This window comes from Ctenopharyngodon idella, chromosome 5 (genome assembly GCF_019924925.1).
Source record: "Ctenopharyngodon idella isolate HZGC_01 chromosome 5, HZGC01, whole genome shotgun sequence".
Classification (NCBI taxonomy): domain Eukaryota; kingdom Metazoa; phylum Chordata; class Actinopteri; order Cypriniformes; family Xenocyprididae; genus Ctenopharyngodon; species Ctenopharyngodon idella.
The window spans coordinates 33,838,067-33,865,394 of record NC_067224.1 but is presented as its reverse complement, the minus strand read 5'-3'; the positions used below and the strand labels follow the sequence as shown (position 1 = coordinate 33,865,394).

At 36.6% G+C, this 27,328-nt stretch overlaps 2 protein-coding genes across 4 annotated transcripts in view; both read left to right on the top strand.

The window, feature by feature from the left end:
• Positions 1-8,877, top strand: part of LOC127512893 (protein unc-13 homolog B) — a 111,144-nt gene extending 102,267 nt beyond the window's left edge. Inside the window, exons 34-43 of the mRNA XM_051894248.1 lie at positions 1,169-1,257; positions 3,094-3,240; positions 3,501-3,624; positions 4,945-4,989; positions 5,073-5,144; positions 5,506-5,653; positions 5,781-5,837; positions 6,447-6,539; positions 6,682-6,841; positions 7,152-8,877. Of these exons, the coding sequence (XP_051750208.1) occupies positions 1,169-1,257; positions 3,094-3,240; positions 3,501-3,624; positions 4,945-4,989; positions 5,073-5,144; positions 5,506-5,653; positions 5,781-5,837; positions 6,447-6,539; positions 6,682-6,841; positions 7,152-7,437 (1,221 nt within the window). The 3' untranslated portion in view covers positions 7,438-8,877. The remainder of the gene's footprint in view (positions 1-1,168; positions 1,258-3,093; positions 3,241-3,500; positions 3,625-4,944; positions 4,990-5,072; positions 5,145-5,505; positions 5,654-5,780; positions 5,838-6,446; positions 6,540-6,681; positions 6,842-7,151) is intronic.
• A 2,714-nt stretch (positions 8,878-11,591) lies between these two features.
• atp8b5a (ATPase phospholipid transporting 8B5a) overlaps positions 11,592-27,328 on the top strand; it is a 34,314-nt gene continuing 18,577 nt past the window's right edge. The window contains exons 1-4 of one of the 3 annotated variants that reach the window (XM_051893570.1): positions 11,592-11,843; positions 25,117-25,199; positions 25,632-25,690; positions 26,061-26,174. In XM_051893570.1, the coding sequence (XP_051749530.1) occupies positions 25,157-25,199; positions 25,632-25,690; positions 26,061-26,174 (216 nt within the window). In that variant the 5' untranslated portion in view covers positions 11,592-11,843; positions 25,117-25,156. Of the gene's footprint in view, positions 11,844-11,966; positions 12,041-12,688; positions 12,801-25,116; positions 25,200-25,631; positions 25,691-26,060; positions 26,175-27,328 lie in introns of those variants that run through there. The other 2 variants (XM_051893572.1, XM_051893571.1) reach the window with 2 other exon arrangements.

Here is a 27,328-nt window from a genome sequence, read left to right as displayed (position 1 = left end):
AAACTTAAACATTCCTGCATTTATCTCAATTCTAACATTCAGAAGCATCTGTTCCATTGCTCAACTGTATCATTTTGTCTCTGTGCCTTCTCTTTTGTTTTCCTGTGTTATTTTCACCCTGTCCCTTGGTAGAAAGAGGCAACAGTCGATACAAAAAAGGTGCGATAATCATCATGGGTGTGTGTGAGTGTGTGTATGCTTGCGTGAGCGAGACAGTGCCATGTTGTTTTGCTAGAAGCCTGGCTATCTCTTCCCTCCTCCTGAGGCTTTCCCTATCACTGTGATAGCATAGTGCAAATAGACAATCAGACACATGCTTTAATGATCAGTTCTGTGCATTCATTGGCCCTAGTGCAAGTCCAGATGTATTTGTTCGCTTAAGCCACAATTAAAAAAGTTATAATTTCCACTAAATTTTACAACCAGAAAGCATCCAAATAAAAGTATATCTGTCATTTTATACTATTAAAACTAAGATATTTTTGTAAAATGTTTTCGCTTGAAAAGTGTACTTGTGCTATCTTTCTTTAATATAAATACCATTTGGTTTGATACTTTATCTAATGCAATAACATTCATATATTGTGGTTCAAGTGTACAAATACTTTTTAGGCCACTTTATTGTGTAGATAAAGATGCTAATGTGCCATATTTTAAAACTTTTATTGATGCATTCAGTATTTTAATAGCCATAAACTAGAAGACTAAAAACAAACAAGACCTACTTGAAGGTTTTCTCATTTTTACCACCCTGATTGCCAGAACCACTGTCGATATTGTGTGATATGTTTTAATTGTCTTTCTTCAGCAGCACTAAACTGAATAAACAAATGTTACTGTTGCTCATTATGGGAATGAAAAAGTAACTCTTGCACTCTTTGTCTTGGTATTCTTTATTCCTGCTTTAATTAAGCTGTTGTTGGATCTGACAGATATATTGCTAAAGATTAGAATAGATTCTCTAAAGAATAGAGAATGTATCCAATTTGTTTCACCTCCCTGATGCTGATGCGCTTGCAGAACCATGACAAACAGACATGGTGATTTTTTTTTTTTCCCTACATCCTCTCCTCTCCTCGCCTCTGCCTAGTTTAAGTGCCATATTTTCTATTAAACGAACACTTCTTCCTGTGTGTGTGTGTGTGTATACATGTTACTCTCTCAACAGCTCGACACAGAGGCTGCAGATATTCTCAATGACCTGCAGGGGAAGCTTAATTCTGTTCTGGAGAACCTGAGTGCCATGTTTGTCAAGAGGTAAACTTAATTTTCTGAGCCTGAATTTCATCTGAATGTCATTATTACAGTATTTGAGTGTTCTGCTTGTCACCTTTGTCATAGTAGTTTTTTCAGAAAGTAGGTTACTTGTTTTGTGTGTTGTTGCTTTATTTTTTATTTGATGTGTTTTGCATTTTAAGCAACTTATATTTTGTATATACTATTACATTTATACATACATTATATTGCCAAAAATATTGGGACACCCCTCCAAATCATTGAATTCAGGTGTTCCAATCACTTCCATGGCCACAGGTGTATAAAATCAAGCACCTAGGCATGCAGGCTGTTTCTACAAACATTTGTGAAAGAATGGGTCGCTCTCAGGAGCTCAGTGAATTCAAGCGTGGTACCGTGATAGGTTGCCACCTGTGCAAATTTCCTCACTACTAAATATTCCAGGGTCAACTGTTAGTGGTATCATAACAAAGTGGAAGCAATTGGGAACAACAGCAACTCAGCTACGAAGTGGTAGGCCACGTAAAATCACAGAGCGGGGTCAGCGCATGCTGAGGCGCACAGTGCGCAGTAGTCGCCAACTTTCTGCAGAGTCAATATCTACAGACCTCCAAACTTTGTGTGGCCTTCAGATTAGCTCAAGAATAGTGCGTAGTGAGCTTCATGGAATGGGTTTCCATGACCGAGCAGATGTATCCAAGCCTTACATCACCAAGTGCAATGCAAAGCGTCGGATGCAGTGGTGTAAAGCACGCCGCCACTGGACTCTAGAGCAGTGGAGACGTGTTCTCTGGAGTGACAAATCACGCTTCTCTGTCTAGCAATCAGATGGACGAGTCTAGGGTTTGGCGGTTGTCAGGAGAACGGTACTTGCCTGACTGCATTGTGCCAAGTGTAAAGTTTGGTGGAGGGGGGATTATGGCGTGGGGTTGTTTTTCAGGGGTTGGGCTTGGCCCCTTAGTTCCAGTGAAAGGAACTCTTAATGCTTCAGCATACCAAGACATTTTGGACAATTTCATGCTCCCAACTTTGTGGGAACAGTTTGGGGATGGCCCCTTCCTGATCCAACATGACTGCGCACCAGTGCACAAAGCAAGGTCCATAAAGACATGGATGAGCGAGTTTTGGAGTCCTGACCTCAACCCGATAGAACACCTTTGGGAAGAATTAGAGCAGAGACTGCAAGCCAGGCCCCATAAACACACTCCTAAACCTTGTGGAAAGCCTTCCCAGAAGAGCTGAAGCTGCAATAGCTGCAAAGGGTGGGCCAACTCCATATTAAACCCTACAGATTAAGAATGGGATGTCATTAAAGTTCATGTGCACGTAAAGGCAGGCGTCCCAAAACTTTTGGCAATATAGTGTATTTGTAAATGCTATTATACAGTTTTATTTTATATTATTTTATAACTGTATATATTGAAGCATTTATTCATTTTGAGTGCACGTACAGCAATATAATTAAATGCAATATAAAACGGCTTTATAAAAATGTACACTGTAATACTGACACCTTGAAATAAAGTGTAACACACTTTTAGTGTTACATATGTTACACATAGTTACTATAGTAATAACTATAAATTATACATAATTACATGCAACTAACCCTAAACCAAACCAATTCCTAACCCTACAGTAAGCACATGTAGTTACATAATATTACTCTGTACTTAAATGTATAATTACAGTGTAACAAAGACACCTTAAAATCAAGTGTAACCAAATATTCTTACAGAAAACTCTATTTTGGAAATGGTGTCATAATCAGTCATCTTGTTTGTTGGGCTGATTTCAATCTTAAATCTTTATTCCATTACAATTTCTCTCTCCCTCTCGCTCTCTCTGTATGTATAGTTTCCAGGCTCGTATAAACGTATGTATGTGTCAGATGGCGGAGATCCTGTACCAGATTAAAGGGCCTCTGAATCAGAACACTCGTAACACCGCGGAGGCTGATGCAGACAACGCACTGCGGCCGCTTATGGAGTTCCTTGACGCAAAGTCAGTTCAGCTCAACTACCTTCAGTTACATTTATATCAATTCTGTTTCAGATCACTTGTCATTTGTTCTATACTAAGGTTCTTAATGTATGCCTATTTCTTTGCACACTTATATTCTGAATAAGAGTAGAGGAAAGTGAAATGATAATCTGTCATCAGTTGAATGTCTTTGCACTGTATCTCACAAATTCCCCAGGGAAATTCTCCAGACTGCCAAATGTAACATGTACATACGCATGTCTGTGTGCAATGTGTTGCAGCCTCAGCATCTTTGCAGACATATGTGACAAGACTGTGTTGAAGCGTGTGCTAAAGGACCTCTGGAAAAACGTTCTGATCTGCATGGAGAAAACGATTGTGTTACCTCAGAGCAGCGACAGTATAGTGAGTTATTTTACAAAACATGTACACATGATGTTTAGTGTTAGACACTAAAAACTAAACTCTGTTCATTTTTGCTTGCCCATGAAACATACTATGATGCTCTGAGACTTGTTCCTGCTCTCACAACAATATTTACTTTACTGGAACAAAGTGGTCATTATCAATGTTTTTTTTTTTTGTTTGTTTTTTTTAAATTATTATTTCAATTGTCAGTTTCAGTATATTATCTAGAGATAGCAGCGATTACAGTACTCAAGCAATCGGTAGTGATCATCAACACAAAAATTGGATTAATTTAAAAAAAAAAAAAAAAAATGTTTTGTCTTGTTCTTGTTTTGTTTGTTTTATTTTAAGCATTTTGCATTTATAAAATGCAAATCTCATTTTTAATTTCACAATGACCATTTTAGGCGATAATATGGTTGGATTTTCAGACAGAAATTTTTCCAGTTTTTATAAATTAAAACTATTTTTAAATTGTGACTGCATCTTATACATGTACTGGAACAGACATCATGACCATAATGCTGTCCCTATAGTTAAAGGAGTAGTTCACTTTAAAATGAAAATTACCCCAACATTTACTGACCCTCAAGCCATCCTAGGTGAATATGATTTTCTTCTTTCTGATGAACACAATCGGAAATATAGTAATAAATATCCTGATGCGTCCAAGCTTTATAATGGCAGTGAATGGGGGCAATGAATTTGAAGCTCAAGAAAGTGCATCCATCCATCATAAACGTACTCCAAACGTTAAAAAGTAAAATATCTAGCTTCGGTCAGACCGCCTTCCATATTCAACTTACGAAAAAAGCGTAACTGATGTCGCGTCAGTTACGATTTTTTCGTAAGTTGAATATGGAAGGCGTAGGATGTAGCATAAACGTTTTGAACTGCGAGAGGCATTACACTTTCTTCGTAACTTGAATACAGAAGGTGGTCTGGCGGAAGCTATATATTTTACTTTATAACTTGTTAAATATAGATATTTTTCTTACACAAACACATTGCTTTGCTTCAGAAGGCCTTTATTAACCCCCCCGGAGCCGTGTGGAGTACGTTTATAATGGATGGATGCACTTTCTTGAGCTTCGTTGCCCCTGTTCACTGCCATTATAAAGCTTGGCCGCATCAGGATATTTATTAATATAACTTGTGTTCATCAGAAAGAAGAAATTAGGATGGCTTGAAGGTGAGTAAATCTTGGGGTAATTTTCGTGAACTAATCCTTTAACACACACAATATTTTTTAGCCAATGCTGGCAGGCAGATGTTTGAGATATTCTGTTTTTTTTTGTTTGTTTTTTTTTACTACAGGGAGCTCAACTTCTTACTGCTGCTAAGGAACTGTCAAAACTAAAGGTATTATCCATAAATACATGGGTAAAACATATAATCTATAGCATATGGAAGTGGGTGTGGCTAATGCTTCTCTCTCATTATAGGGAGGGGTGGAGCCAAAGAGCTTGTCGCCAAGGCAATGCCTGATCATGGAGGTAGCACTGGACTCAATCAAGGTGTGTTGGTGGATATGGCATGCCCGCTGAGTTACAACACGTTAAAGTGTTGGCTGTCTGCTTAAAAACAGAACTGTCACAGCAAGTCAACATGTTGCACACCGAGGGTTTGGATTCTTCCAGTTGGTGCGTCATGAAAAAGTGTGTGGGTAGGAGAGAGAAACTGAGAAACACAGTCTGAGAAAGCTGCTCACCACAGGCATGACATTTCACACGTAGTAACTTGGTCGGACAAAACAAGTTGCTGTCTGTAGCACCTTTTTAATAGGAAATTCATGCTAATTTACTCTCTCTCGCTCGCTCTCTCTCGCTCGCTCTCTCTCTCTCGCTCTCTCTCTCTCTCAAACTTGCTGCTGGGTAGCTGTTTTTCCATGCTGGTGGGAACGGTTTAAAAAAAGTGTATCTGGAGAAGAGTCCTGAGCTGTCATCGCTGCGTTACGCTCTCTCCCTATATACTCAGACCACAGATGCTCTTATCAAGACATTTGTGACAACACAACATGCTCAGGGTGAGATATATACACATGTTCAGTGGCTGACTTTTATCAACCCTTGCACATGGCCACACAATCTATATAAATTATTTGACATTTGCAGGACTCTTATATTTTTAAAATGAAACATTTCTTCTTGCAGTTCAAAATGGAATGGGCATCAGGATTACCCCCAAAGAGAATGTTCGACCTGACCGAGGTGGGCCGAAAATTCATTTATCCTTGACTCTTTGAAGGGCTAGGAGCAGTATCTCTCTCTCTTTCTTTCTCTCTCTCTCTCTCTCTCTCTCTCTCTCTCTCTCTCTCTCTCTCTCTCTCTCTCTCTCTCGTGAATTTAATGTGTTTTATAAATGTTACTTACTCCTGATTTCAAAGCCAAATCTTCATCAGCCATTACTCCAGTATTCAATGTCAATGATCAGAAATCATTGTAATATGTGGATTTGCTGCTCAAGAAATCTGTTGAAAACAACTGTTTTGCTTAATATTTTTTGGGAGACTGTGATGCAATATTTATTACATCATATACTTGATATTTTTATCATTTCCGGAGAAAATGCATTTCTGTTCCAACAAATCCCCTGCTCATTACATGTACTTGAGTAAAATACTTTCAGCTTGGTTTTACTATATACTTTTAATGGCACATTTTAAAACATTTTATGAAATCCATTCCATATAATTGCACAAATTTTTAATCACAATCATAAAAAGTGAAAATATATGTTTTTATGCATATATATGATTGTAAGTATGAGCACCATGTTGGATGTACAGTATTTGTGAAATGAAGTGGTTTGATTGACAGGCTCTGGGGTTGAGCGGCCGATAGGGGAGGCCGTAATTCAGTTGGATTTGTCGCCCCCAGCTGGAAACACTGAGCAGAAACTCGGCATCAGAGGTGAGAGCACTACAGCAAAGAAGAGCTAAATTTAGGAGTCTTATCTGAGCATTTAAGTGTCTGGTGAGATAATGATGATTTATTCGAGTCTGAAAACACCCCTGGCATCTTTTTACAAACTCTCTCTCTCTTTCTCTTTCAGTGATTGCTGTAAATGACATGAAATGGCAGACCTCGGGGATGTTTCGTCCATTTGTGGAGGTTAACCTGGTCGGCCCACAGCTTACAGAAAAGAAACGAAAATTCACAACCAAATCGAAAAACAACAGCTGGACTGCAAAGTACAATGAGGCATTTCAATTGTGAGTGAAAACAACTCTCATCTGTAAATGTTACTCTATTTAAATGTGTGGTTTTGTAGGTTTTGCTCGACTACTGATTTCTTCTAGATACAAGAGATACAAGAGTTACTTGAGTACTTGTTGTTACATTTAGAAAAGGAAAAAAAGAGGTTTGTATCATCAAGTGTTTATTAATTGACAGCCCAATGTTTGCTACAATTATGTCTCTCTAGTACTTAGTGGCAGTTAAACCTTTATTTAAAAAAAATCATATTACTGAGAATAGTCCACTCATATGTGTATTTTTCCCCTTCTTTTATCTCAATCTCAGTGTTTTTGGTAAAGGCGTGAGTCTGGACTGCTATGAGATTCAAATAACGGTGAAGGATTACTGTTTTGGTCGTGCGGACCGGGTGGTCGGGATCGCAGTACTGCAGCTGCGTGACATAGCAGACCGGAAAAGCTGCGTGTGCTGGTGCCCTTTGGGCCCGCGCATCAACATAGATGAAACCGGGACCACTGCACTACGAATCCTCTCTCAACGCTCAACTGATGAGGTTGCCAAAGAGTTCGTCAAACTAAAATCTGAGACCAGACCTGTTGAAGAGGGGAGGTGAAGATGAAGCTGAAGGTTGACCTCTTATAACGATGAAAGTGGACTGATTAAAACAGAGACTTTGATCATTTGAGACAGACGAAAGACTTCCTGACTGTATCTGACAGACAAACAAGCCTTCACAAACCGATCGCACAAGGACCTACACTGTTTATTAAATCATATGTTTATTCAAAGCCTTGAGAGTCACTTAATCGCTTGACTGGCTTTGCATCACTCTTCATGATGGGCAACTACTCACAAGATGAGTGCTTGCACTGAGAACAGCGTTCCCACGGTCATGGAAAATCTGGTAATATCAGAGAATTTTCAAAGTGTGATGTCAAAAATGGTAGTCATCACTAAAATATTTTGTCGGCTAGAAATATCTACAATTTTAATCAAACGACTGGAAAAATCATCGATCATGAATCATGAAATGGAAATTTCATCACTTCTGATGAAGTGTTTTTTGGCGTGAGGGCGGGACAACCTGTCACTCACATGAGATTGCAGCAATAGTAAATGACAACGATCAAATCAATTCCCCGTGGACAAAATCAAGTCCCGTCTTACATTTGTTCTTGTTTGAGAAGTTGTTTCACTTGGATATACATCAAAATAGAGATGAAAGACTATTGTAGCTTCTGTTTCATGCCGACTTTAATGAATGCTTCAGTTATTTCAAGCACATTGTAATGAAAATTTCAGTGATGTTACAAAAATTGTTCATGTGCAAGAAGATCAAATCAGAAGATCAAGTATAAGAAGATGCGAGAGTTTTGCCAAACCATAAGTCTATGGGCTCATTCCATACAGTTCTTTGTGGCCTTCTGAATGGGAGGAGTCTTATAATGGGGGGATTGGTCTAACAAGATCTATTTACGTTGGATGTGTATCCTTTGATTGACAGGCACACATATGCACATTTAGATAGATGCACATTTTTCTTTATTGGTCTGTTCACTAATGTGATCCTGAAATATTATCTGTAATACCTTCAATACATTCACTATCTTTGTTTAACTTGAAAGATGGTTCAGTTGTGGTCCGACCTCTCCAAATACTCCAAAGATGATGGTTATTTCCCTTAGTTTTTTTCACAGATGTCTCAAAACAGATAAATACGCAAGTAAAAAAGACAAATATAGGCCAACCAGTAGTGCCAGCCAATGAGAAGGAGATGTACTGTATGAAACTTTGTTTACCTTGTGCCAAGTTGTTTGTATAATCTCTTTTTTTTTGAGGTGTAATTGAGTTGTTTTGTTTGTAATATTTGCACTACCAAGCATCTGTAAAATAGACTACCACATGTGCATGTATTTATTGTAAATTCTAGCTTTTGGTCATATGTTTTATGTTTTGTCAATATGTGGAAAGCTATTTATGTATTTTAAATGATGGAGGAGATCACAGATTGAATCGATATTCTGAATTTGTTTATAAATTATTTATGAATTAATGTGTTTGTGTGTTTCTCTAAGAATGAGTCTTCTCGTCTGTTACATCTTTGATTCTGCAAACGTCAATGTGCTGCTAATAAGCATTGATATTTGTGTTCATAGATCCTGTGGTAGGAAGGCCTATGCTGACACTTTCTGCCTCTCAGTATGACTGATTCTTCCTCTTAAATAATTTCCTCTCTTCTGTTGCCTTGCATGTCAGTTATAGTGTTTCTTCTCTCTTTAGAAGTTCCTGTAAAGGAATCCGATTCAGGTATGGAAAGTCTAGCCTTGCCCAGCTTGTTGTTCAGAACAACCAGGCCATTTAATTCCCTTGACCCCTGCTTTTAATGAGGTGACCTATTTTAAAAATCAATGCAATTGAGGTAAGACTGGTTTCTGTATAATGCAGATCATTTATTTGCATTTAATGATTGCTTTTCAATGTGGGATATATTTAATAGACGGTGAAATGAAATTAATTTTGAGGCATGCACTTTTTCACATTTAAAGTAAAGCAATCTTCGCGGTGTCACGTTCAAATTCTCTCACTTCCACATTTTGGGTGATTTGGACATTGGTCTGCATTTTTTGTTTTTGCTTGTTTAACTTAACGTTGTTTGTTGTTCTCTGTGGTTTTTCAGCAGATGAAGAATTGTAAATGCCAAGTATAATCAATATGGACAAACATGGATACTCTTATAAATGTTTACTTTAAATATGCTGGAAATTGGATACATGAAAAAGTGTTTAATGACAGTAAGTACTGTGTGTGTGTGTGTGGTCCTTGTAAACCCTATGTTATGGTGACAAATGTCCCCACAAAGATGGCAATGTCCAAAATCCTTGTCCTTGTGGGGACATTTTTTGGTCCCCATGTGGAAAACAGCTTATACGGCTAAGTTTTGAAAATGTAAAATACAGAAAGTTTTCTGTTATGGATAGGTTTAGTTTGTACATTATAAAAATCATTATGTCTATGGAAAGTCCCCATAGATCATAAACCCAACGTGCGTGCGTGTGTGTTTATACTCATGAGTGTTTACAGTTTGGATTAGTATGATTAACCTGTTTTCTTTTCTGGGATTTATGTCTTTTTAATCTGTCCATAATGAGGTTACCTATAATCATTTCCTATAATAATTTTTTTTTTCATGCATTTGTTACCTGACAAGTGCTGTATCAGGACTATTATAATGATTATTCTCTTACAAGATGGAAATGCATCATCAACCTTTGATGGCTTCTCTCTGAAAATGTGCTTGGCTTGGCTTTAGTTTGAGGACAGATTTGTTCCCAGAAGTGAGCTGTATATGATAGAACTTCCGTAATTGGAAAACCTAAATACATAAATCTAATAATAATAATAATACTATTTGAAAATATGATAATATATTATGTATTTTTATTTGATTCAATTTTATTTTTAATATTATTATTATTATTGTTGTTATTATTAAAGCTACAATATGTAAATTTTTCGCTAGAGGTCGCCTATTCAAAACAAAGGTGTAGCTTGGTGACGCCGAGTTTGAGCGCGGAATCTTGGGAAATGAGGTCTTCACCTCACTGCCAGTGGAAAAGAATCGGGAACGGGACTCGAGCAGAAATCATGTTCATGGATTAGATTATTAATGTTACTGTAGTATGAACCAGCGCAGGGCCGACTCGAGTGATGTGGGAGCTGAACGAGGCCACTGGACGAACGCGACACACTCGAGAGCAGCGGAACTTTTATTATGCTGCAGTCGCGGGCGTCGCTTCTTCCGGTCAAGCGTATGAGGTAACACAGCGCTGTTTATCATATTTAGATACATTTGACTGTGTTGAAAATGATGTTATGACTTTACTCCGTGCGTTCGGTCGGCGGCTGCTGTGAGACACTTGTTGCACACTGCAGAAAGCTAGATCGAGTTTAGAATATAATAATAAATGCTGGGTGGCTTGATTAATGGCATGCAATTAATTTTATAAAAGTAATGTATGATGGAGAAAATGCTGTATTAGCTACTTGACAAAATAGTAACAACATAAAACAGGAAACCGAGGGTAACGCGGATATGACGCCATTGACAGGCGACTCCCGTACACGTCCCGTATCCTTGGTTAAAATCGCGATTTTCTCACGGTTTACAAATAGTTGGAAACATTTGGGATATTGCAAGTGCTCAACTTAATAAAAAAAACACTGACCTAGTGGTTTTTAAATATTTTACTGCAAAAATCTTACATATTGTAGCTTTAAGAAGAAATTTTTTTATTTTTTTTATTTTTACATATTTATTTTGAAAATGCAAAAAGTTTTCTTTTAGAATTTAAGTGATTGTCTATATAGTGATTATAAATTGCTTTATATAAAAACAACAGAAGTCATTGTTTAGATAGTTAAGTAAATGTGTATATTATGTGTATTTTCTATGTGTGTGGCCTTGTGGTCATATTGAACATGCTCAGTACTGCTGTTCTTTGTCAGTGGTTAGAGGAATGGAGGGGGAAAAATGGGTTGCTTCCTTTTTTGGTGTACAGGAAATCAATACTTTTCTAGTAAGTAAGTGGGTGTGTACGAGAGAGAAGGAGACCGAGAGATGAACAGATCTAAATAAAAGTTTGACTGTTTGTTACACAGGAAGAAGAAAATGTTACCTTACATAAACTGTCACAACTGTAGAGAAATAAAGAGTAAAACCAAAGAGAGCATTGCAAGTTGCCGCCCCTCTTCCTTGTTTATCTTGCGTGTGTGCGGTGGGGTCTTTTTGTGTGTGTGAATGAGTTTAGGCTGGATGCCTGCACTCTCTGTTTCCCATCAGCGCAAAGTGAGAGCAGATGGAAGGCTGAAAAGTGAGAGAAAGGAGGAGGAGAAAGAAAATAAGAGGGCAAGACAAAGAGGAGGAGACTCTTTAGCTGACTTTGGTGATCTCTGGCTGGAGAAAGGAGTGCCTTGTTAGACCTGCTACACACACTGCGATGTCACCGTAGGACGCTTACGGTAAGAATCCCGAGAGTAAAGGTTAGGGGTGCAGCAAGAGGTCAAGGTTAGTAGAGGGGGAGTCGACAGACAGTCCTCGAAACACAGGAAGTTAGATAGTGGCTGTGAGAGTGAAAGAGTTTTTCGTTCTACTTGTCTCAGCAGTTTCAAAAGAGGGTGGAAAGACTGAGAGGTTTACGTTGGTACACAGCCTGAGGGTGAGATTTTGGTCATGGTTGCCTTGTGAACAAGTACAGAAGGTGTCAAAAATTAGAACAAAAAAACTGAGATGTTTGGAAATTTGCATTCTGTTGGACTGGATAACTTTTCTACCCAGCCAGCTGTCAAAGAAACTTAACGGCATACAGAGATAAACTCTCTTGAAGTTACTTTAACACCACGTGAGAATTGATTTAAACTGCTTCTTCTGTTGTTCCAGCACATTTTTTTTTTTTTTTGAAAAATTAAGTGATATCTTCATAATGAATACTTTCATTTTGATAATTTGATTGCTTTTTTATTTATGTATTTTTGAGAGGAATGGCAGCAATATTGATAACACAAGATTAAATCTTTGAAATTGTCTGTAACTCGTTGAAGGCATCTTCATTTTGGCAGGTATTGTAGTGTAATATACCTGAATCTGACTTTTCCCCCGCTTCTGTCTGTTTAGTATGGGGACTCTGGGGGTAAACTAGAGATTTACTCAGTTTATACTGTACAAAATATAACTGTTTGCAGTTTGTAACCTTAACTCTAATATATATGGTAATATATATCAGAGAATTAGTCTATTAAACCATGTTGCAAAGCATACATAGTACATTGCTGTATATACAATACCCTCCAAAAGTTTCATCTAATGACCTGATGAAGACTGGAGATAGCTCATCCTTTTCGGTGTTTTGACTGCCTTCCTCTATTATTAGGTGACTTAGTGTGACACAAGAAGTTTCTCATGCCGCATTTACAGAACCGGTAGGTTTTATTCTTTACCTTAAGTATTAAACTTTGGCATGTAACTCATCCCTCCTTTGTGCTACAGATATGAATGATATCTCGAATCGTATGGCTTGTTTTGGAAAGGACTTTTTGGGTGTCGTTAAAAAAAAAATCCCATAGTTTATTGTGTTTTGGCTCTTTCAAACACCAGTGCATAGAGTACAACTGTATAGTCAGGCCGTATCCCTTTTTGGAGAGTGTAGGATAACGTTTGCATTATTTTGCTGAATATTTAGTACTGTTGATTACAGACTTCTAAAAAACAAGCAAGAAAACTCGCATGATTTTTCTTGTACTGTAACAGATTCTCAAATCTTGTTTAGTTACAGTCTGAAGTCTGGTTCTCTTCAGGTTTAGGAGTTTGTGATGGCCTTCCAGTGCTGTGTAGTGTTTATGATGGCTTTGTGTATATCTGTGACTGTCGCATGACCCCGAGTTCCTCTGATGGCCCATATAATTTATTGTCAAATAAGCAGATAAATAATGCAGTGTTAACACACAGCAGGCTCTCTCTGATCGGATATGATTGTCTCTGTGACAGACTGTTATTGTTAATGGATAAATAATTAAAAGGTCATTAGAAATGACATGTCTTTATCTGGTAAAATGAGAGGCCTCTCCTTCATTTGCTATACCTGAGCGCTATTGTAAGGATTGGTTGAATTATTCATCTGTTCTTGTCTTATAGGTTTTCCATTTAGTTGTGATTTATTGCTTTATTGTCTCTACTAGACATTGTTTTATTAGTATTTTTAAAAAATGAAATTATGTAAATTGATGCTTAATTAAGGTTAGTGTCAAAAATGTATTTTCTTAGCATCGGTTTTAGTATGGTTAATTGTACAATTACACAGTTAAGTAGAAAATGAAGTTTAGTTCAATGTTTTAATCCCATGAGGGGATGTCAGTAAACACAGATAAAACAAGAAGTAACTGAGTTCCTCAAATTCTGTTGTATTATAACAGTGAAGTTGCTAGCAAAGAAAACAAAAAGTGAACAATAAAGTACTACTTACAATAATAACAGAAGAAGTCTTGTTGCATGCCACAACTATTATGATGTTGTCTTATTATTATTATTATTATTATTATTATTAGTTATGCTTTGTTAACATCACTATCACTACTAGAATTGCTCATAGTTTGAGTTAGGGGTTAGAACTAACATGGCTCTAAGAATTAAACTTATGTAGCTCACCTTTTGTGATTCCTCAAACCGTGCGATTTGTGTTATTGGTTTTCTTAGCAATCCGACTTGTGTTTTTTGCTGGTAGATGATAAAAAGTATGGCAGATAGGAAAATCCCTTTGACTTGACTGAAGAAGTGACCTGAGTTTAATAGAGAGCAGAATATCATGGAGACTTCTTGAAAAAAGTACTAATAAAAAAGTACTATTTTGATAAAAAAAAAAAATTCATCTTGAATGAAATTAGACAAATTTATGGAAGCTTGTTTCCGCCACTAAATAAAAAATTAAAAAGGCACTTAAAAGGGACTATTTATCTCACAATTATGACTTTTTTTTCTCAGAATTACGAGATTTAAACTTGCAATTGCGAGTTTTAAAGTCAGAATTGCGGCTTTTTTCTCACAATTGCAAGGTTTTATCATACAAATGCGAGTTTTTATCAAGCAATTCTGACTTTATAACTCGCAATTTTGACTTTTTTTCTCAGAATTGTGAGATATAAACTCTCAACTCTTGCGAGTTATAAAGCCAGAATTGCATGATATAAACTCATAATCGAGTCTTATAAAGTCAGAATTGTGATATAAACTCGCAATTCTGAGAAAAACATCAGCCTTTTTTCCTCACAATTGAACATTATAACACGCAATTGCGAGTTTATATCTCACAACTCTGAGACAAAAAGTCAGGATTGCGAGATATAAACTTCTGACTTTTTTTCTCACAATTGCAAGTTTATATCTCGCAATGCTCACTTAATAACTCTATATTTTGCAATTCTGAGAAAAAGTCACAATTGTGAGGAAAAAAGTCAGAATTGTGAGATAAAAAGTCAGAATTGTGAGATAAAAAGTCACATTTACCTTATTTATTTTTTATTTCATGGTGGAAACAAGCTTCCATAAAAATTAGACATAGGAACCGCTGACAGATTTTTTTCTTAATAGATTAATCGCATCCAAGGGCCATAAATGCCAAAAGCATTTTACAAATTCAATTCACACCAAGTTAACATGACATCTATAGCCCCAGACATTCATCTCAAGTGAGATGCTTTAACCTTGAACATTGCTCTTTAGCTCTCGGCTGCCCATCATATGGCTCTTCCCATGATGCCCACCACTGACTGACTCACTCAGCGTGTTTCCTACACACCCTGAGTGAAGCTGGGGAAATGATGAAATCCCACTGCAACAGTGGCGCACTTCACATTTTGTTGCCTGCAGCTCACTACACAGACGTTTAGTAGTAGAGGGTCTGCTTCAGGATGGGTTTCATAGAGATGATGCTGTTAGCCTTTAATGTATAACTAGAGGTTCTTGAGATGTTCCTTTACTGTGCATTACTGCTGGATGAGTGCTTGTGCTTATTGAGTTGTTTTGCTTGGAAAGCAACGGTTACAGACAACATTCCTTTATAGCCATTTAATATGTAAACTGCAGGGAAAGTCGTCTCTCAGCGTGTCTTTTTCATCTTTACCTCTACTGACCTCATTCATAGTTATGGAGAAGTGGTTCTATCAGACTTCCTGTAGCTCTTTGGATGAGTTTTGTATGGTTTGGTAAACACAGATTAAATTTAACTATGCTTTGAAAAAGCTAAGCTTAAAAAAAATGCTCCTGTACTTGTTTGCATAACTAAAAAGAAAAACCTTTTCAAAGAAACATATTGTTGACCAATTTTGGAAAAACATCTGGTAAACCTAAATATTTGTAATTAAGTTACTTTTTTATTTGGATTAAACTTTCAGCAGGCATCAGCAGTGTTGATGTGTAACTAACTATGCTATTATTCAGTGTCAGTAGGTCAGCCATTTTTCAAAATGCTGTTTTTTTTTTTCCAGTAACAAACTACATTCTCCATATTAAACTAATAAAACGCTGCATCACTATTTTTGTGAAATTGTGTTGCAAACTTTACAGCCAAACAAAATGAATCAAAAGCTCTTCTAGAATGTTTCTTTTATGTAGCATTAGAGTGTCCGATTCAGTCAGGTGAATCAGTTCATTTTGATGGTTCATGTAAATATTAAATGTAATATTTTTTTTTAACATAATATAATAATAAAAAAATATGGATTTTTTTTTTTTAAGCTGTAGTTAGTATAATTTTGGGATGCACTGATATGAAAATTTATAATTCTTAATAATTCTTTAATTTTGAAAGCCGATAACCGATATATTGGCCGATAAATCTAAATCCAATTTTTTATTTAATTTTTGAGAGCCTGAGTACAAAAATAAAAGTCTTACCATTAAAAGCCATGTCCCAAGCACACAATTATAATGATGTTATATTATATCATTGCAATTTTATGTAGCCTACAAGTATATAACAGATTTGCGCTGCACATGTTGCACTTAACTGTTCCTTTTTGAAGTGACTCCAGTCTTATTCAATTCAATTCAATTCACATTTATTTGTATAGCGCTTTTCACGATACATATCGTTTCAAAGCAGCTTTACAGAGAATGCATGTCAACATTACAATTTGGAGACTGCAGTTAGCTAATAATGTAATAATTTAGGCGATTAACATACAATCACTGTTAGCAATTTAATTGAAGGTAGAAGCAAAGAGCTCCTGGAAAAATGAATTACATATTAACAATAATTAGGATATATAGAAATTTGCGAATGTGCGTGTTGATCCAGATGTTGCATCTTCTGAAGTCATCGCAGGAGTTGGCGCCGTCTCTTCCAAAGTTTTAGTCATCTGAGGTCTTCTTAAGAGGCTGGATCCAAACTGAAACTGATGTACTCTCTAGTCACCTCGGGACGGGCGACCCAAGGTAAAACAGAAAAGCAAATGGAGAATAATTAGCATAGCTGCTGTTCATAACATTAAGCAAAGATAGTCATGTGCAATTGATCTGATATGAGATGGATTATGTGAATGCTTGGCTGAAGAGATGTGTCTTTAATCTAGATTTAAACTGGGTGAGCGAGTCTGAGCCCCGAACATTATCAGGAAGGCTATTCCAGAGTTTAGGAGCCAAATGTGAAAACGCTCTCCCTCCTTTAGAGGACTTAGCTATCCTAGGTACAACCAGAAGTCCAGAGTTTTGTGATCTTAAAGAGCGTGAAGGATTGTAGGGCGATAAAAGATCGGTTAAGTACACAGGAGCTAAACCATTTAGAGTCTTATAGGTCATTAGCAGTACTTTATAATCGATACGGAACTTAATAGGTAACCAGTGAAGAGATGATAAAATTGGTGTTATATGATCATATTTTCTTGACCTGGTAAGAACTCTAGCAGCTGCATTTTGTACCAATTGTAGCTTGTTTATTGAGGAAGCAGGGCAACCAGCTAGTAATGCATTACAGTAATCTAGTCTAGACGTCATGAAAGCATGAACTAACTTTTCTGCATCTGAAACAGATAACATATTCCGTATCTTAGCAATGTTTCTGAGGTGGAAGAAGGCTGTTTTTGTAACATATGAAATATGATTTTCAAAGGACAAGTTGCTGTCTAATATAACACCCAGGTCTTTAACTGTCGAGGATGGAGTAACAGTACATCCTTCTAAATGCAAATTGTAGTCTGAGAGATTCTGTGTACAGGTTTTTGGCCCAATAAGTAATACTTCAGTCTTATCTGAATTTAATAGAAGAAAATTACTAGTCATCCAATGTTTTTCTTCTTTAACACACTCTGTCAGATTGGATAATTTAGAGTTTTCATCTGGTTGTGTTGAAATATATAATTGAGTATCATCGGCATAGCAGTGGAAACTAATTCCATGTCTTCTTATAATATTACCAAGTGGCAGCATGTATATTGAAAATAGCAGAGGGCCTAACACAGATCCTTGAGGCACTCCATAATTTACTATCGTTATCTTAGATTTTTCCCCGTTTAAATAAACAAAATTGTGACGGTCTGATAGATACGACCTAAACCACCGTAATGCCTGTCCCTGGATACCAGTGTAATTCTGTAGTCGATCTAGGAGTATTTTATGATCTATAGTGTCGAACGCAGCACTGAGATCAAGTAACACTAGTATTGAGATACAGCCTTGGTCAGAAGCTAGAAGTAAGTCATTTGTAATTTTAACGAGCGCAGTTTCTGTGCTATGATGAGGCCTGAATCCTGACTGAAATTTTTCATAGTTAGCATTTTTTTGCAGGAAGGAGCACAATTGGACCGACACCACTTTTTCTAGTATTTTAGATATAAATGGAAGATTTGAAATGGGTCTGTAATTTGCCAATACATTTGGATCTAATTGTGGTTTCTTAATGAGAGGCTTAATAACTGCTAACTTGAACGGTCTTGGAACATGACCTAGAGATAAAGACGAGTTAATAATATTGAGAAGAGGCTCTTCTGCTACAGGTAACAATTCTTTCAGTAGTTTAGTGGGTATTGGATCTAATAAACATGTTGTTGGTTTAGACGCTGTGATAAGTTTATTTAGCTCTTCCTGTCCTATAGTCGTAAAACACTGCAACTGTTCTTGAGGGACGATAATTGAGGCTGAATCATAAAACTCTGTCAAGGGTTGTACATTTACAACTGTATTTCTGATGCTTTCAATTTTTTCAGTAAAGAAATTCATAAAGTCATCGCTACTAAACTGTAATGAAATGTTTTGTTCTGGTGATGTCTGTTTATTTGTTAATCTAGCCACTGTACTAAATAAGAACCTTGGATTGTTTTGGTTATTTTCTATGAGTTTGCGGAGATGCTCGGCCCTGGCTGCTTTTAGAGTCTTTCTATAACGGCAAGCAATTCAAAACCATCATGGCAAACAGTGCGCATCTGAAGTGTCTCAGCTAAAGGAAATAATCCATTATTTATCGGCTTTAATATATCGGCCAAATTTTCTTTTACGGGCCGATAACGATAACATTAAAAATATATATTGGCCGATACCGATACGGTGGCCGATATACACCGATCAGGCATAACATTATGACCACTGACAAGTGAGGTGAATAACACTGATTATCTCTTCATCACGGCACCTGTTAGTGGGTGGGATATATTAGGCAGCAAGTGAACATTTTGTCCTCAAAGTTAATGTGTTAGAAGCAGGAAAAATGGGCAAGCGTAAGGATTTGAGCGAGTTTGACAAGGGCCAAATTGTGATTGCTAGACGACTGGGTCAGAGCATCTTCAAAACTGGAGCTCTTGTGGGGTGTTCCTGGTCTGCACTGGTCAGTATCTTATAAAAGTGGTCCAAGGAAGGAACAGTGGTGAACCGGCAACAGGGTCATGGGTGGCCAAGGCTCATTGATGCACGTGGGGAGTGAAGGCTGGACCGTGTAGTCCGAGCCAACAGACGAGCTACTGTAGCTCAAATTGCTCAAGAAGTCAATGCTGGTTCTGATAGAAAGGTGTCAGAATACACAGTGCATCGCAGTTTGTTGTGTATGGGGCTGCATAGCCATAGACCAGTTAGGGTGCCCATGCTGACCCCTGTCCACCGCCGAAAGCGCCAACAGTGGGCGCGTGAGCATCAGAACTGGACCACGGTGTGTGATGCTTTGGGCAATGATCTGCTGGGAAACCTTGGGTCCTGCCATCCATGTGGATGTTACTTTGACACGTACCACCTACCTAAGCATTGTTGCAGACCATGTGCACCCTTTCATGGAAACGGTATTCCCTGGTGGCTGTGGCCTCTTTCAGCAGGATAATGCGCCCTGCAACAAAGCAAAAATGGTTCAGGAATGGTTTGAGGAGCACAACAACGAGTTTGAGGTGTTGACTTGGCCTCCAAATTCCCCAGATCTCAATCCAGTCGAGCATCTGTGGGATGTGCTGAACAAATAAATACGATCCATGGAGGCCCCACCTTGTACTTTGTAGTGTAACCAACTACTATTTTAAAGATACTGTAGTTGCTCTACTGTAGATGAACTACTTGACTACTTGTCAAACTCCAGTTTCAAAGAATCTTCCCCAGCACTAATCTGCTGTCATCTCCAGACTGAAATTACTCGCTAGGCAATTGCTGCATATCTGAGGAATCCTGCTGCAAGTCACTGCATGCTTCATACTGTCTTGAAATGCATGAGGTAAACTACAAAAGCTAAGGTTTGCAATCGACACTCCAAACTGATCCATTGGTGACTTTAATATTCTCTATTTCTGTTGTGTTACAATGTTTTGTTGCACATACTGTAGCTAATCTTTTAGCTTTCCCAGTCTGTGCAGACTACATTATATTCACTTGTTTGTCATTAGCACTTCCTTCTATTGTATGGTCTTTCAACAGTTAATCAAAAGGTTGCAAGTCTCAATGTGTTTTTTACCCATTCCCTCACAGTTTACCAAACTGAGTTGGAGTCGCACAGTTTCTGTTTGTGCATTCAGGGTCCAAACAGTTGCCCTGTCTTGATTTATAATTATTAAAAAAGTATCTTTATTTATAAACACATACTACAACGTTTCCTTTTATCTTCAGTGGGATTCTACAGAACCCCTTGATCAATGCACTGCCCTACTTTCAAAACCACTTGGTTTCAGTATCTGTATTTTCACACCCTTCTGATTTGTCCAATTATTTGTTTGTTTGCTTTAAAACCAACATTTTTTTTTTTTTTTTTGTAGTGTTAGCATTTGACACCATAACCCTTTTTTTTCTTTTATAAAACAATTTTTTTCTTTTTCATTTCTTCTATTTAAAATTGTTTTTCATTCTTTCTTTTTTTTTTTTTTTAAAAAAAAAACATTTTTTAACATAATTTTGTGATTCTGATATTTATTTCTATGTTCCAACCTCTGTGTAATGACACATTTACAGTCATAGATTTTAAAAATAGCAATCAGGGCACTGTAGATTATCTGAAGTGGTGTGGACTAATGGTGACCAGAGCATGTCAGCCCAAATTAGGTATTCTGAGACACCACACCAAGCTTATCAAAAGGCAGGATCTTCCTTTTTTGTCCCTGTATGTTTCTCTTATCACTCAGATATTACTCACATATGCACACCCATTTGTTTTATAATCATACAGGAACATAGGAAAGGGAAAGGTGGAAAACAAGAGGGCACACAATAGACCCTTTGAAAACTTGCACACATATATGACAGCCACTTGACTTCTAGGCTCCAGATTGTGTTTGTAAAATCACCAGTCATTGTTTTTCCCTCTAAAGAGAGGAAGGTCAGAGTATTGCATGAGGATTTCCTAGGTGCTGCCTTTGAAAATGGGACAGTTGATGTATGACATTTAAAGAGTTAGTTCACCCAAAAATGAAATTTCTGTCAAAAATTACAAACCCGTAAGAACTTTGTTCATCTTCGGAACACAAATTAAGATATTTTTGATGAAATCCAAGAGTTGTCTGACTCCTCCATAGACAAAAAATTTAACCACCATTTTCAAGCTCCAGAAAGGTACTAAAGACATTGTTAAAAAAGTCGACGTGACTGCAGTGGTTCAACCTTAATGTTTAAGTGACGAGAATACTTTTTGTGCGCAAAAATAAAACAAAAAGAATGACTTTATTCAACAATATCTTCTCTTCTGTGTCATTCTTCTATGCTGTTTATGTGCAGCACTTCCTGGTTCTACGTCAGAACGACGACTCATTATTGGACGGCTCCAGCATCAGCATCAAACAAATGTGTCGTACTGCTCACGTGAGCAGCATCGGCCAGTACTGAGCTGCCGTTCTGACGTAGAACCTGGAAGCGCTAGACATATACCGTGTCCTAACCAGATGCGACGCGACGGCGCAACACGCGATAAAAGGTATCTTTTCCATGTTAATCTGAGTTTTTGTCTTAACCAACCGCGACACGCGAATATTCTATTTTAGAAACGGTTTCTATTTCTCCGCGACATCGCGGCTGAAACAGCAACACAAAGTATGGCAATGATAATATCAGGTACTGTTTGTGCTTTATTTAATGTTAAAAGCGTCTAATGTGAGTTTGAATATCGCTCTGTGTTCCCAGCTTTTTAGCTTTAATGAAAACAACACTAGCTAATTCACCTCAGATCTTGAAAATAATAAATGGGCACAAGAACGTTCAAACTGTCAACTCAGTGCGAACAAACAAGTGTATTCTATGACAAAGTTTCAAAGGTTCAGTCACTCCGTATGTACTTTAAACAATGTTTGAATTGTGTAATATTTATTCATTTTACTATGTACTTGCCCATTTCATTGTGTCTGCTGCGCTCTTGCCGAGAGAGCCCGCCCACACTCTCTTCTGATTGGCTGTGGTTTTTGATTGATTTTATCGCTTCTCATTGTCGCATCGCATCTAGTGTGGACAGTCAAATTGCTCGTCGCTAGAATCTTATCGCATCGCGTCTGGTTAGGACACGGTGATAAACAGCGTAGGAGAATGACAGGGGAGAGATGATATTGTCGAATAAAGTCGTTATTTTTGTTTCGTTTTTGCGCACAAAAAGTATTCTCGTTGCTTCATTGTATTGTAAACTTTGTATTGTATTGTAAACTATTTTAACGGTCTTTAGTACCTTCCTGGACCTTCAAAGTGGTGGTTATATTCATTGCTATCTATGGAGGTGTCAGACAACTCTCAGATTTCATCAAAAATATCTTAATTTGTGTTCAGAAGATGAACGAAGTTCTTACGGGTTTGGAACGACATGAGGGCGAGTAATTAATGACAGACATTTTTGGGTGAACTAACCCTTTAACATTTATTTATTTATTTGTTTAGGTCAGCATTAAGAATTCATGTTAGAATTCATATGAATAGGAATTTGAATTGAAACGACAGGATACTACCTTCAAACATTTTATTTTATTTACTTTCAAGCCATTATTCAAAGTTTATCTTAAATTTTCAATACATTTAATTCTACTTTAGTTCAATTTCAGTTCAATCTATTTCAATTCAATATACAATTCTGCATCCTGTTTGCTAATTTAATACAATTTCCAAAAATCTACTTGGAATTTACAAGGCAAGTGTGGGCTTGTTGGAAAGCGTGAGACTAAGGCCAGGGACACATTTAATGACTAGCTGAAACATTCTAAGACTGAGCTCAACACATAAAGACGGTTTCCTTCGACTGAAGCAGATTAATATACTTACACACAGAATTTAAACACCAACTGAACGCAACTGGCTCTGACTCGGCACGTTTGGGCATGATCAGTTGTAAGTATCAAAATACATTCATAATCGGCCTTACAAGTGTGTCCCCAGCTTAAGTGAATCATTTATAGTCAGTGATTAGTAAACCTGAAAGTTTTGCCTCTCTCTTTCTGTGGTTTGATTTTGTTTTTCTTTTCCCTTTTCTTTACCTGCTTTTTTCATCTCCAGCTCTCCACACCTTATTTGGTCAAGCAGGTCTTGCACACATAACATTTGTGTAATTGTATTTATTAAAATGGTGATATCAGTACATTTTATATTTGAGTTTTCTCATTGACTGCTTTTTTTGTTGTTGTTTTACAGTGAGGTTACAGCCAAACCCTACTGTGGTGGCAGTGAGACAGATGTTTCTGTACCATGCGTGTTTGCAGACATGCACTTGCATATGTGGTTTTTATATGTGCGTATTGTGGGCTGCACCTTGTCATTTTGCACCCCCTCAGAACCCCCCGTATTTGTTTCTGTGGTTTGACTGGACTCATGTCTATCTTTTTTCAACCACTTGCACTTTTTACTCTTCAGTTCTCTCCAGTTCTGCCTCTTTTCCTATAAATCACTCCTTGCATCATATGCTCCCATGATGAATTAACTTCACAAAGTTTTCACATATGGCTTGGGTGTTGTCTCTGTCTCAGTATGCTGTAATTGTTTTTTTTTTTTGTTTTTTTTTTTTTTAAATGGGATCAGTCACTGATATATTTGGAGTGAGGAAAGTTCTATTTAGGTTTTTCAGTGCATGTTAATCATACAGTTTACAATGGGATGTAGACTCAAAAATATGATAAATTATTAAAACTTTATGATTTTTTTCTTCTTATTATACTCTAGATCCTTTTTTCCATACAATGAAAAAATACAGTGACTAGGCACAATCAGTAGTTATACTCTGAAATGTTTCCCTTCTGCCATATAGCTCTCAAATAATTGTCATATGGGCTACTTTTATGATACGTTTACTTTTTTTCTTTTTTGTCCTTTTGCTTACTGTCTGCTATCATTGAATGGAAAAGAGCAGTTTGACATTTATTCAGCTAAATATCTCCTTTTACGCTCCAAGAATAAAGTCACGTAGGTTTTAAATTACATGAATGTCAGCAAACGATGACATAATTCACACATTTGGGTAAACTATCACTTTAAGTCTTCAAATTAAACATGAATGGGACTTGTACTGATTTGTAACCCCTTAAATATTTATTTTTCGGTTTTCATAATGGCTAGTTTTTTCCCAGTGATGTGGATATAGTAACCAAGCTATGGCCACAGTAGAAAACAGCTCTTCCAAAGGTTCTCTACCATGTGTGCTGTACATTTAAAACACACATTCTTAAACACACACACACACACACACGGTTTCTATAATTAACTCTTGTGCTGAAGTCACTCTGGAATTCTGTCCAATGGGCGGGTTTCATAAGTGCCGTTTCCTCAAATTGGAGACTGTGTGTGTGTTGTGTAAGTGTGCACACTACTGTTAAAAAGTTTGGGGTCTGTAAGATAATGTTAATTAAGTTAATGTTTTTTAAGGAAGCCTTTTATGTTCACCAAGGCTGCATTTATTTTTGATGCAGTATAAACAGTAATATTGTGAAGTATTATTAAAATTTAAAACAACTCTTTTCTGTTTTGATATATTTTAAAATATAATTTATTTTCTGTGATGGCAAAGCTGAATTTTCAGCAGTTTTTACACCAGTCTTCAGTGTCACATGAACACTTTTTATGTCTTTACCTTCCCTTTTTATCAATTTAATGCATCCTTGCTGATTAGAAGTTAAAAAAAAAAAAAAAAAATCAAACTATTGATTGGTAGTGTATCAATGTGTTCATGTGTATATGTTTGTGTAAAAGATGTGCCACAGCAATGTTTTATTCATTTGAATTTAAAAGTCAGGATGTCTTGGTGCTTTTATACAAACAAAAAGTGCTTAAAAATCATCACCATCATCAAGCAGTTCACACACTCTTTCTCAGACAAGCGCTTTGTTCTCTTTTCAGAGAAATGATGATTAATCCTTGAAAAAGAAGAAAGGAAGCCATGTCATTCTTTGGCTTAGACTGTACGCGGAAGAAAGAGACAGGTACATATGACACACAGCTTTGGCATCAGAACACTGTCAAACCAAATTTTACATCATTCAAAAACAAAGTGTAATTTTTATGATGTTAAAATTCTTCTATCCTAACAAAGTTTAAGTAAGCCATTCATTGGTTGATTCTCCAAAAAACTGTAAACACTGTGGTGCTATCAAAACTGTTTCTGTTTGTTTAAGCTTCCTGTCAAACACATTGGCTCATCCAATGGTGTGAGTTTAGGACACAACTATCTGTTTTTCCTACCAATGACCGACAGAAGAGGGCTGCAAATTACACACTTCTTCAAACTTGCATGATCCAACTAAATTAACCAAATCTAAAGCCTAAAAATGTAAAAAGAGTCCTCCTCTCTTATATAGTCTTTTTTTTTTTTTTTTAAATCAGAAAATGCAGTTTTTCTCTATATTTGTTTCTAGAGGTGGAGAGGAAAATCCGAGCAAATGACAGAGAATATAACTCGTCCTTCAAATATGCTGTGAGTATGAAATCAGAAACTGAAAATCACTCTAATTCAAACCTACAAAAATGAACATTTGTGTTTTGTCTGAGGATACAGATGACTGAATGTGTCATGATGACATTATATGGAACAACCAGTTTCCTCTTAACAGATTGCAGTTTTTTTTCCATTCTCTTTTTTAAAGAAAAAAAAAAAACCACAATCTAACACTTATTTGCCACTGTCATTTCTTGTATTCTTTATTTTTGAGATTCAAATGTGTAAAATTTGACTTGCTATCTTATTAAGAAATGATTAAAGCATGTTGTTATCTTTAGACACATGTAATATGATGTCTGCACAACACTATTGAACCATCTTTCATCTCTATCTTTTCTTCCTGAAGACCAATTCCATCAAGACCTCCAAGTACAACCCCTTCACTTTTTTGCCTCTCAACTTGTTTGAGCAGTTCCAGAGGATCGCCAATGCCTACTTCCTCTTCCTGCTTATCCTACAGGTGCGTCTTACACCCGACAGTTTACTGAATGAAGCTCTGGATGTTCACAGTATTCTTTCATTAGTTCATTAATCTATTCAAAGGAATTTAGGGTTACATTTTATTTCGATAGTCCACTTTAGGGTAACTTTGAAACTACATCTCAACTAACTCTCAGAGTATTAGTAGACTGTTAGGTTAGGTTCAGGGTTAGCAGAATAAGTTGACGTACTTGCAAAGTTACAGTTAATAAAATGTCTGTTGGTTGACCACCAAAATAAAGCATTAGCAGATATTAAGCAGAGAGTCTACTAATGCTCTAATGACTGGTAGTTGGCATGTAGTTGCAAAGTTAGTAGAATGTCTAAAATGGACTATCAAAATAGTGTTAGTGAAGTTAGATTCTTTGAAGATGTTTCGTCAGTTTTACATGTAGTTTAGACATGCATATTGCGAAGAATGTGAACAAACATGACCCTAACTTCCCGTATTAAGCCTACATCCCACACCTTCTATTACTAAATCACTAAATACGCAATAATGATTGTGACCCTTTAACCTTATTAGCTCACTCTTTATTAGCCTTGACTTTAAGGCAAGTCAGGTGACTTGGCAGCCATTTCTGTTAAACTCAATGGCAGCTCCATATAAAGTAATAAATGAATGAGAAAAGACAGAAATCTATGAAACTGTTTATCATAATTGCATTATCAATAACATTTTAAATCATACACAATGATTTTTCAAAAGTGTAAATAAAACAACTTATTTGAGTATGTTTTCCAAGAAAATAGAAATTTCAGTTTTTCTGCTACAAAACTTTACATTTAATTAAATATGTGCACATGGTGCGTCTACTTCTCTTCATGCTCTCCAATATAGATTATTGGTGTATGTTTTACAAAAAAAAAAAAAAATTCAGTTTTTCTACTCAGTATTTTTATTCATGTGATACTTGCAGTTCCTTTGTATTATTTATTTTTTTTACTAACAATGAATTTACTAGCAATTTCTGATTAATTATTTTCTACTCCAATTTTATTTCACTACAGAAAATATAATCGAAATAATATCATAAATTGTGCTTCTTAAGCTCAGATCATGCCATCATATTGTGTGATACGATTTTTTCCCATTCATATATTTATAAGTGCACCATCTCTGGCTCACAATGT